Below are 12,253 nucleotides of genomic sequence, written 5' to 3' on the forward strand. Positions count from 1 at the left end.
CCCAGCCCCTAAGAGGGGACTTAACACCATTTGACCTTAGAACTGAAGAAGCTTCTCGGATGAGAGGTGAAATGTCTTCAAGCAACTTAAAGAAGTCCAGATGCTTTTCTTTCCAAGCTCCTTAGATTCCTAAACACAATGTGGAGTCTAAACTCAGACCCCGCTGACTCAGAGACTTATTCCCGTGAAGGAAAAAACAAGGTAACAGCAATCAATCGATTTACTTGCGCAAGGGAGGCATCGGTCGCTATCTCAGGAACGCACTTCGAATAATATCACAAATGACCCCGACTGCAGCCTCCGCTTGCTGCCTTTTATTGAAAAAACTGTTACAATAAACAATAGTTTACACAAGCACCTCCCCTCGTAAAACTCCCCTTGGTTACAAGGACAAGGCACTGTGTGTGTGTGTGTGTGTGTGTGTGTGTGTGTGTGTGTGTGTGTGTGTGTGTGTGTGTGTGTGTGTGTCTATGTGCGTGACTTCCTGATCACATTTGTTTCTAACAACATCCTTGGTCATAAAAAGGTAATCTCCCCCACACTCAATATATGGCTCAATTCCTGTATTGGTTCACCATACACAACACAGTGAAGCCATAAAAAGGGCAGGAAGCTTACCAAGCATCAAACAAACCTTCACAAGGGATGTGCTTGTGATAAAACACTACAGCCTCCCCCCAGAACCTCAAGAGGCTGGGGAGGCGGACAAAGGAATTCCTTGATCACAGAGTTTGAAACAATGTAGAGGAGGTAAGCATAAAAATGACAACACTTAACAATTCACTTTAACACACAAACTTAACAACGTGGTGTATGCTGTACAGTGCAGCGAGGAATGCCTAGACCTCTACACTGGAGAGACCAAACAGCCACTTCACAAGCGCATGGCACAACATAGAAGAGCCACCTCCACGGGACAAGACTCAGCAGTTCATCTGCATCTAAAGGACAAAGGTCACTCTTTTAAGGATGCCAATGTTCACATTTTGGACAGAGAGGACAGATGGTTTGAAAGAGGAGTGAAAGAAGCCATCTATGTCCACTGTGAGCGACCATCTTTGAACAGAGGCGGTGGTTTACGACACCAACTGTCTGCCATCTATAATCCAGTTTTGAGATCCCTCCCCAGACGCCTTAACGCCCACTCACATCCTGGGCCATCTCACCTCAGGAAATCACATGATAGGGTGGGGCCTGGTTTCTCAATGAGCTCACCCGAAACCCTGGCTGATTGTGACCCACACCCAGTTTCACACCTTGGCTCAGGCGATTAGAGGATCATCAGGGGGTCCTTTTGTCCCTCTTTGGGGGGAAACTCCCACTGGGTTTAAATCTTGGACTCTCCACCATTTGACCTTAGAACTGAAGAAGCTTCTCGGATGAGAGGTGAAACGTCTTCAAGCAACTTAAAGAAGTCCAGGCGCTTTTCTTTCCGAGCTCCTTTGACTACGATGACCTGGAACACTGAGAACCTTCACAGACTCTTGACAGAGTGCTGAATTTTTCTCTGAAGAAAAACCTAGGGCGGTTGTTCTTTTCTTCAATTAGTGATGAATCGTAAGATGTTCTAGCTTTACAGAGGGCTTTTTTATGGTGTAACAACTATAGCAACAATTTTGTAAGATGTGCATTTTAGAGTTACACCAGGGACTGAAATACTTCTGATGTGTGTCTTTCTTTTCAGAGGAGCTGCAGTATCAGAGTCGTATGCAGAAAAGATGTAAAACTATCAACAAGATAATCAGCCTCTCTGGGAGTACAGTTCAGGTAGCTGCTTTGCACTGTATTGGCACATTATTGGCACATGGCATTGAGCCCTTCAGCCTCTAGGGGCTGATAGTGGACTGTCAGACTTATTTATTTACTCATGATTCAACAGTTCCACAGTCCCACGGCATCTGAAGCATGCCAGTTTTAAAGCCCCTGCCCCCTCCCCCCAGATGTAAATCACACTGCAATGGAAACTTGAAGCAAAGGAGGCCCTTTCCGATTGAATGTACCTATAAATCACCACCCTTATCCACACGGGCTAGATGATCCAGACTGATAGACAGAGCAAGGGAGAAGCAAAAGGACAGATATGCATTTACACAGCCTTATTTCACATAATAGTAAATGAAATGTTATTTAAAAACAATATTCTCCTTCAGTGTATCTGCATTACCATAGCACTTTTCTATTCACACTGTCCATTACTGGACAGTATCTCAAAATTTCATGGTAAAATGAAGACAGCCATAGTGGTAGGTGTAGTTGTACAGTGAAAGAATTTTTTTAAAGAGGAGGGCTGAGAGAGGAGCTCGAGAAGATGTAGAGGGTGAAGACAACAATGTTTCTGTGGCACTCAGAGCAGTGACCCCCAAACTGGGCAAGTGGCTCCAGCAGATCTCAGGAACGACATCTATCGATCGATCTCTGTCCTATGAACAACAAAGATACTATGCTCTCAGCTCCCAGGCATCTGGTAGAGGACCTCAAGTCTTTAAAGGACCAACAAAGACCGTTTGCAGGATGAGTGGGAAACATATATATACATATACAGGCATAAAATTTCAGCACCTTTGAGTGGATGGGATACATTAGGGAGCAAGTAAACAATTTGTCCTCAAAGTTGACGTATTAGAAGCAGGAAAAATAGACAAGCTTAAGGATTTGAGTGATTTTGAGAAGGCTAACTTGTGATGACTAGATCAGCGGTCCCCAACCCCCGGGCCTCGGACCGGTACCGGTCCGTGAGTCGTTTGGTACCGGGCCGCGAGAGTTGAGGCTCAGGTGTGAAATGTATGGTTTTCAGGGTTTTTATCGGTTTTCAGCGTTATTTTGTTATCGTTTTTATCGTTTACTCGGTTTTCCTGGGTCTTTTCACGTGTGTTATGAATAAATCTTCTTTTTTTCGGTACCGGTACTAGTTTTATTTTGTTGTATGTATCCACGACACCTTAAAGGCCGGTCCGTGAAAATATTGTCGGGCATAAACCAGTCCGTGTGTCAAGGCTCGGCTGTGTGGCAGGCAGGAGGAGGACCCAAACGCAAAACTCACAGACACGGGGATGAACTCAAAATCACAGCTTTAATGCTGGAATGGCCGAACATAGGAAATACAAAACTAAACTGAACTGGGAAACCACAAACTAGAGAGACACAGGGAGATCCACACACGGCATGAGGGACGACGTCACACTGAACAGAGGGAGACGCAGACAGAAATACACAGAGGGTTAACGAGGGAAGTGGGAACACACGGGGAACACAGGTGACACTGATAATCATAACGAGACAGGGCGGGGGTGAACTGAACACTGACGGGAGAGGTGGAACAGGAAGTGCAGGGGGAGAGAGAGCACGAGTAGAACACCAACGTAACAGGCAGGGGAGACACGGAATAAACACGAAAGGGGACGAGGGCTCATAAATACATAGAGGGGCACACAGGGAGACATGAAGGGCAAGGGATCAAAACTAGAAGCCATAGAATAAATCACACAAGTACAATAATACGAAAATCACAAAGAACTAAAAACGCTGGGTCAGGAGACCCAGGACCGTGACAGTACCCCCCCCCCCAAGGGCTGGCTCCAGACAGCCCAAACACAGAAAAACAAAACCAAACAGAAAACAACCCAGGGCGGGCGGCGGGGGCCCAGGACGGAGGGCTCGGAACAGAAAACAAAGAGCACAGAAAACACCGGAGCCCAAGAAAACAACCCAAAACACAGAGCAGTTCAGGGGGCCGACCGTGCGGAAGGCAACGGCGGAGACGCGGAAACAGTTCAGGAGGCCGACCGTGCGCAAGGCAACGGCGGCGACGCGGAAACAGTTCAGGAGGCCGGCCGTGCGCAAGGCAACGGCGGCGACGCGGAAACAGTTCAGGAGGCCGGCCGTGCGCAAGGCAACGGCGGCGACGCGGAAACAGTTCAGGAGGCCGGCCGTGCGCAAGGCAACGGCGGCGGCGAAGGAGACGACGGAGCAGTTCAGGAGGCCGACCGCGCGGAAGGCAGCGGCGGCGGCGAAGGAGACGACGGAGCAGTTCAGGAGGCCGACCGCGCGGAAGGCAGCGGCGGCGGCGAAGGAGACGACGGAGCAGTTCAGGAGGCCGACCGCGCGGAAGGCAGCGGCGGCGGCGAAGGAGACGACGGAGCAGTTCAGGAGGCCGACCGCGCGGAAGGCAGCGGCGGCCCTCCAGTCCCAGGCGTGCCGGCCATGGCCCGGTGGGCGCAGGGCCAGACGAGGCAGCTGATGAGGATGCTGGACCAGACGAGGCAGCTGATGAGGATGCTGGACCAGACGAGGCAGCTGATGAGGATGCTGGACCAGACGAGGCAGCTGATGAGGATGCTGGACCAGACGAGGCAGCTGATGAGGATGCTGGACCAGACGAGGCAGCTGAAGAGGAGGCTACGGCAGACGAAGGCTCTGAAGAGGAGGCTGCGGCAGACGAAGGCTCTGAAGAGGAGGCTGCGGCAGACGAAGGCTCTGAAGAGGAGGCTGCGGCAGACGAAGGCTCTGAAGAGGAGGCTGCGGCAGACGAAGGCTCTGAAGAGGAGGCTGCGGCAGACGAAGGCTCTGAAGAGGAGGCTGCGGCAGACGAAGGCTCTGAAGAGGAGGCTGCGGCAGACGAAGGCTCTGAAGAGGCCGGGCCAGGCGAGGACGCAGAGGCTGAGGCCGGGCCAGGCGAGGACGCAGAGGCTGAGGCCGGGCCAGGCGAGGACGCAGAGGCTGAGGCCGGGCCAGGCGAGGACGCAGAGGCTGAGGCCGGGCCAGGCGAGGACGCAGAGGCTGAGGCCGGGCCAGGCGAGGACGCAGAGGCTGAGGCCGGGCCAGGCGAGGACGCAGAGGCTGAGGCCGGGCCAGGCGAGGACGCAGAGGCTGAGGCCGGGCCAGGCGAGGACGCAGAGGCTGAGGCCGGGCCAGGCGAGGACGCAGAGGCTGAGGCCGGGCCAGGCGAGGACGCAGAGGCTGAGGCCGGGCCAGGCGAGGACGCAGAGGCTGAGGCCGGGCCAGGCGAGGACGCAGAGGCTGAGGCCGGGCCAGGCGAGGACGCAGAGGCTGAGGCCGGGCCAGGCGAGGACGCAGAGGCTGAGGCCGGGCCAGGCGAGGACGCAGAGGCTGAGGCCGGGCCAGACGAGGCGGTCGCAGATGGCGGCTGGACAGGCTCCTCGGGCCCTCCAGCTGATGCGGCGTGAGGCTGAACGGGCCCCTCGGACCCTCCAGCGGAGACAGGAGGCTGAACGGGCCCCTCGGACCCTCCAGCGGAGACAGGAGGCTGAACGGGCCCCTCGGACCCTCCAGCGGAGACAGGAGGCTGAACGGGCCCCTCGGACCCTCCAGCGGAGACAGGAGGCTGAACGGGCCCCTCGGACCCTCCAGCGGAGACAGGAGGCTGAACGGGCCCCTCGGACCCTCCAGCGGAGACAGGAGGCTGAACGGGCCTCTCGGACCCTCCAGCGGAGACAGGAGGCTGAACGGGCCTCTCGGACCCTCCAGCGGAGACAGGAGGCTGAACGGGCCTCTCGGACCCTCCAGCGGAGACAGGGAGGTGCTGGCCGGGCTCACTGGAACCCCCAGCGGACGAGGTAGATGGCGGCGTGGGAGCCGCGGAGTCCTGGATGAGCTCATCCGAGCTTCCAGCAGGAGCTGATGTAGAGCCAGAGAGGATTAGGACCCCGGGCTCAATGTTAAGCTGGCTAGAAAACCGCACTGCTACGGGGAACTGGGCCAAAGGTTCAGGTGCGAGCTGAGCTGCTGGACACACGGGGACCTGAGCTGCTGGACACACGGGGACCTGAGCTGCTGGACACACGGGGACCTGAGCTGCTGGACACACGGGGACCTGAGCTGCTGGACACACGGGGACCTGAGCTGCTGGACACACGGGGACCTGAGCTGCTGGACACACGGGGACCTGAGCTGCTGGACACACGGGGACCTGAGCTGCTGGACACACGGGGACCTGAGCTGCTGGACACACGGGGACCTGAGCTGCTAACGGTGGAGAAGTAAATGACTGCACAGGGGACTGAACTGATGTCTGTAGTAACGGTGGTGGTGAGAGTGGAGTAGGTGGTGGAGTTAATGACTTCACAGGGGAATGAACTAGAGGTAGTGATGGTTGTGGTGCTGGTGGTTGAGTGGGTGACTGTGCTAAAGGGGACTGCACTGGGGACTGCACTGGGGACTGCACTGGGGACTGCACTGGGGACTGCACTGAGGGTGGCTGCGAGGGAGCTAACTGAGCTGTGAAGGGCTGCGAGGGAGCTAACTGAGCTGTCGATAAGGCTGATGATTCCTCTACCAACTGAGCTATTGACTGGGCTAAGGATTGAAATAAGGTTTGTAGTAAGTCAGGCTGTGGATGTGACTGTGCTATGGGAAGCGAGGCTGAATGTGGTGGAGGTGGCGACTGAGCTTCGGGCCGGGCGGCTAACAGAGCTTCGGGCCGGGCGGCTAACAGAGCTTCGGGCCGGGCGGCTAACAGAGCTTCGGGCCGGGCGGCTAACAGAGCTTCGGGCCGGGCGGCTAACAGAGCTTGGGGCGAAAATGGTGGTGGTGGAGTTGGTGTCTGGGCTACAGGCGGCTTCTGAGCAGGAAACACAGGACACTGAGCTACAGGTGGCTGCTGAGCAGGTGACATTGGAGACTGAGCTACAGACGGCTGCTGAGCAGGGGACTGAGCTGAAAGCGGACGGGCAGCTGACTGAATAAACATAGCTCCAGAATAAACAGTTCCAGATGAAACAGTCTTAACTCCTGGGTCCGAAGGAGCATCCACACAAACGGTTTCTAAATATATAGGTTGGAGAGCAGAATATTGTCCGAGTTGGTCCGACTTGGAAGTGGCATGGAAGAAACAGTTAGTGTCACTCACCACCGGAGTTTGCTCAGAAACGTTAGGGCGGCGGCGGCGTGAGCGCCGTTTTCGCCGAGAGGGGGGAGGAGATGAGCCGGGCCGCGAATCCTCCAGCGGACCGGGCTGAACGTCCTCCGACCCCTCACACTGGAGAGGCAGCTCCGGGCGGACGCCTACGGTGGAAACAAGGAAGTCCCGGATGTGGGGGTGCAGCGCGCCGAACAGCCACGGGAGTCCGGACACCATCCGCTGTAGACGGGCGGCTACGACCTCCCGGTGTTCGTCTCCTGGCAGCGCCTCCCACTCCTGACAGTGGTACTCCACCGTATAGATCAAATCCTCCCGGAGCTCAGCGGAGGGGTTGTGAGTTGCTGGGTCCATAACTGGTGACGTCGTACTGTCAAGGCTCGGCTGTGTGGCAGGCAGGAGGAGGACCCAAACGCAAAACTCACAGACACGGGGATGAACTCAAAATCACAGCTTTAATGCTGGAATGGCCGAACATAGGAAATACAAAACTAAACTGAACTGGGAAACCACAAACTAGAGAGACACAGGGAGATCCACACACGGCATGAGGGACGACGTCACACTGAACAGAGGGAGACGCAGACAGAAATACACAGAGGGTTAACGAGGGAAGTGGGAACACACGGGGAACACAGGTGACACTGATAATCATAACGAGACAGGGCGGGGGTGAACTGAACACTGACGGGAGAGGTGGAACAGGAAGTGCAGGGGGAGAGAGAGCACGAGTAGAACACCAACGTAACAGGCAGGGGAGACACGGAATAAACACGAAAGGGGACGAGGGCTCATAAATACATAGAGGGGCACACAGGGAGACATGAAGGGCAAGGGATCAAAACTAGAAGCCATAGAATAAATCACACAAGTACAATAATACGAAAATCACAAAGAACTAAAAACGCTGGGTCAGGAGACCCAGGACCGTGACACCGTGGTGCAAAAAAGGTTGGGGACCGCTGGACTAAATGATTGTATCAGAGCATCTCCAGAACTACAGTTGTGGTATAATATCCATCAAAAGTAGTCCAAGGAAGGAAAAGTGGCAAACCAGTGATAAGATCATTGGTGGCCAAGGCTCACCAACACATTTAGCGAGCGAAGGCTAGTCCATGTGGTCCAGTTCAACAAATGAGCTATTGTAGTTCAAATTGCCGAACAAGTTAGTAGTTGTTCAGCCCTAAACCTTTCCAGACTTTTCTTTCATCTTCTGTTAAGTCTACTAGTGATCCATGACAGAAAACGAACAAAAACTATTGCAAGGCCTCCCCTCAGTTGAATGGACTCATTCAGTTAAATTCAACTTTATTTCTACAGCACTAAAACACAACAACAATTGTCTCAAAGCCCCTTATTTTGCAAGTTAACATTTACTCATGTTTATTGACTCATGTTCTGCATCTATAAGAATTAAGGATGTGTGCTGAGTGGATTCATCTTCAGTTGTAGTTTTACAAGACTCTCATTGACACTGTTGGTTTCTAAAATCTGGTGAACTGCATTCACTAACTGCTAACTAGAAAGAAGTGTATGAGTCACTGACATAATTCATATGATTTTAGATAACTTATAATGTACACAGGGATCTGAGATCATAAAAAGAAATATCAAACAGTAAATTCAGACTGTTATCAAGTAAACAGTATGTTATCGTTACCAAGACATTAAACCATAAATAAGAGTGACAGTTTCCTTGACTACCCTATAGCATACTCAAATCACTTATGTGTCATTAGCCCACTGGATGCTACTTTGCTCCTCTCTGTTATGCCTCTGATCTGACATCTTATTACTGTGGAGAGTTGACACAGCATGCACAGTAACATTGAGCACATAACAGCCACATAGCAGAGATAGCACTCCAGTCTGACTAGCACTGGAGGCACTAGATATTTTCAAGCAACCTTTCCATGACTACAGAAGCAAAAGTTGCTTTTCATAACTGGCATTCTTTGCATTTTGACACTCACAGCTGCAGTTTGTTAGTATGACTACTTCTTTCAGAATAAGTGATAGTAACAAACAAGAGATTAGATTTAAATTATTTATTTATTGAGTACCCAATCACAGCAGAAGTCATATCAATGCACTGGTGGTCTGGTTCAAATGTTTATAAGTAAGGAAACTGAGGAAACTGAGATTTGTCTGTGGAAAAAAAGTATTTTATGCATAAATGGATGTGTAATGAATTCCAAGCCTTACAGTACACCACAATTAAATGTGTCAACTGCAACTGAATGCTCTTGCAAGTAATGCCAAGTCAGAATTCTGCTTGGTCTTGATGTGTACAAGCATACAGGCACTCATGCCAACCTTACACAGGCTGCCAAGTCAACTCCACCCCCGCCCCCACCCCCTGTCCGTGTTCTCATCAGGAGAGTAAGCATAGACATGCAATCTGTATGTTTGCATATGCATGAGAAAGTTTCATTTAATCCTAGATTCATTTTACTGCATTTTAAAGAGCCCCAGAGAATCACCAGAAGGACACAAGAACATCCAATAAATGGTATGGACCCCACAAGTTTTGATTTCAACCTCAGAGGAGTAACAGAAGACTTTCTCTTTACTGCAGTTTGCATGAAGTCCATTGATAAATAAAAGCTATTCCTCATAACTTTACTGTCTATGGCTTTTTTTTTTAAAGGTATTCTTAATTTCAAATGAAAATACATGTGACTGATACACATGTACACAAACACACTTAGTCTTACCTACCTGTGCAGAAGCCTGTATAGCTGCCATGCAGATCTCTCAGAGTACCATTCCAAGTAAAGTGATTCTGGCCATAAACAGACATTGTAACTGCTTCCACTGATTTCTGTTAACAGCTGCCCTGTTTGTCTGGTTATTTATTTGTCAGTCTAATCCACATACGCTGGGATCTAAATGAAAAGATGGGAAATAAAAAGAGATTCTTTCCCTTCCTTTCTTGTTTTCTCCTCTGACTTGGTGTTAGTGTGAAGGAAACTTAGTGTGGTGTGCACTACTGGAGGTAGAGGGTGTGGAGTTGTAGCACTCATAAGCGCCTGATTGGGTGCCCTTGTGCCCTTCTGTCTTTTGACTGCTGTTGGTTAGTAGCCTAAATGTGAAACAACACACCAGTATGTGCAAGAGGACAGGTGGGGTGAATTTATATAGTGTGTGTGTGTGTGTGTGTGTGTGTGCACATGTGTTTGTACCTGCATTACTTATACATGCTGATTTTCCACACTCACACTGAGTGCGTGACTGACACCTCTGTCTCTGGAGAGAGGTGGGGAGATGATCATTACATATATATATGTGTGTGTGTGTGTGTGTGTGTGTGTGTGTGTGTGTGTGTGTGTATACATTTTTGCTTTACTTTTTTTTATCATTATTTCTAGACATTTGAATAAAATTTCCTATACATGCTGCACGCTTTTCATTCAAACCATTCAAGACCCTTGGATAAATTTGTTGCTAGAGCTTTCAAGGTTTTTCTTCCAAAGGCGTTTTAATTGATCTCACACTCTCAACATTAGATTTCAGGATTGTAGCCTTTACCTTCTGGGCTTTTAGGATTGCATGTCTTACTTGGTCTGTTCCTCATTTTTCTGTGGTTATATTTTTTACACCAGGCTTTAGGGTTAAAGGTTGTTCAAGCTGAATTTGTTGCTTCTTTTCAGCATGATATTTTCTTACTCGTTCCCTTGTTTGTTCCCTTATATAAGCCCATCATTTCCGGTCTTTCACTCAAGTTCCTTCTCTGACTTCTTTCTTTCTGTTGTGTTTCTCTGCAGCTTTGAGTGAGCAGTCTTACCCAGGATGGCATTACCTTGGCCTACAGTAACACTGTGAGATTTCTTGGAGTCATTTGTGATCAGGATATGTACTTCAGGGCGCACATTAAATAAATTTGTAGGACTTTCTTCCCTTGTGCATTTCTTCTATGCACAATATCTCTAACATTAGAAACATCCTTCAGTGATGCTGAAAAACTAGTTCGTATGTTTATTATTTCTAGGCTGGACTACAGTGGTCCCTCGCTAAAACGCGGTCTCCCTTCTCGCTGTTTCACGGATTTTTTTGTGCAATTTTGCATGCTTTTTTTTTTTTTTTGTACATCGCATTGTGTTCTGCGTCCTGATTGGCTGTAGACCATTGTGAATCAATCTCGTGGCGTGTCTCCTGTACAGTACAGAATGCATTCAGCTTTTCAAATTTACATAAATCTTCGATCGTTAGCAGTGCGACTCTGAAGTGCTGTACTGTATGTTTGTAATTTTTCTCCCCAACAAACAACAACAATGTCGACGAAACATTTTGCATCGTCAAAGGCAACCGCAGGCGCCTTTGGTTTCATTCTATAATACTGGACTTATTTTTCTACGAAGTTTTGAACTTTGAGAGTGTTTAAACAAGAGAGAAAAGTGTGAAAATGTTCTTGCCTGTCTGAGAAAACTGTATAAAGTGTGCAGTGAGGGGTTTTACAGCCTTAAAACATATATAATAATTGTAAAAAATAAAGTTGGATACTTCGCGGACTTCACCTATTGCAAGTTATTTTTTAGAACGTAACTGCCGCGATAAACGAGGGACCACTGTACTGTAATTCGTTATTATCAGGATGCCCTAAAAACTCCCTAAAAAGCCTTGAGAGCATTACAAGTAATGTGTTACTGTAATCTGATTACTTTTTCAAGTAACGTGTAAAGTAAGGGATTACTATTGCAAAAAAGGTAATTTGATTACTGTTACTTTCCCGTAAGCACGCTGCATTACTGCGTTACTAAAACCGTGATTTTTTTGCGAGAGTGTTCCATGACAGTGACGTAAGCGAGTGTGACTTTCGTGGCAACAGCTGTGTGCAGATCAACAATGGATAATATATCGAGTGCGGGAGAGAGTATGACCGTGCAGCTTTTAAAGAGTGGAAGTACTGACCTTACTTTGAGTTTGATTCAGTAAAAGGTGACAAAAACATTAGCGTCCGCTGTTCACTGCATGGGAAGAAAACTTCTTTTTACAGCAAAAAACCCCCTAAACTTCCAAGCAAGCACCGACAGCTGCCACGGGAATGTGAAATTCACAGAGAAACTGCCTGATCCTTCCACTGACCGCTACGACACACCTGCACCAGGGCAAATTTCCGCCTGCCCCACTCTTGCTATACAGGTGAAAATAGAGCAACAGGGCCGCTGAGTCTTTGATTTTATTTATTTTTTGCTGTGTTTTACGTGCATCTATTTGAAAAAGTGTGTGTAAACACAAAAGGACCAACACATTGTGCAGAGGAATGGTTTATTTGAAGAGTTTCAGTCAGGTTTCAGAGCTCATCACAGCACAGAAACAGCTTTAGTGAAGGTTACAAATAGGGCTGGGCGATATGACCCAAAATTTATATCTCGATAT

The 12,253-nt window shown here is 49.4% G+C and overlaps 1 protein-coding gene across 3 annotated transcripts in view; it reads right to left on the bottom strand.

The window, feature by feature from the left end:
• Nucleotides 1–9,842, bottom strand: part of agbl1 (AGBL carboxypeptidase 1) — a 94,363-nt gene extending 84,521 nt beyond the window's left edge. For all 3 annotated transcript variants that reach the window (XM_085359489.1, XM_085359488.1, XM_085359487.1), the window contains exon 1: nt 9,596–9,842. In XM_085359489.1, coding sequence (XP_085215615.1) covers nt 9,596–9,677 — 82 coding nt within the window. In that variant the 5' untranslated portion in view covers nt 9,678–9,842. The remainder of the gene's footprint in view (nt 1–9,595) is intronic.
• Nucleotides 9,843–12,253: the final 2,411 nt, after the last annotated feature.

The sequence above is a fragment of the Diplotaxodon limnothrissa genome, linkage group LG7 (genome assembly GCF_057381915.1).
Source record: "Diplotaxodon limnothrissa isolate DT_005_m linkage group LG7, D_limnothrissa_male_GT1.1, whole genome shotgun sequence".
Taxonomy (NCBI): domain Eukaryota; kingdom Metazoa; phylum Chordata; class Actinopteri; order Cichliformes; family Cichlidae; genus Diplotaxodon; species Diplotaxodon limnothrissa.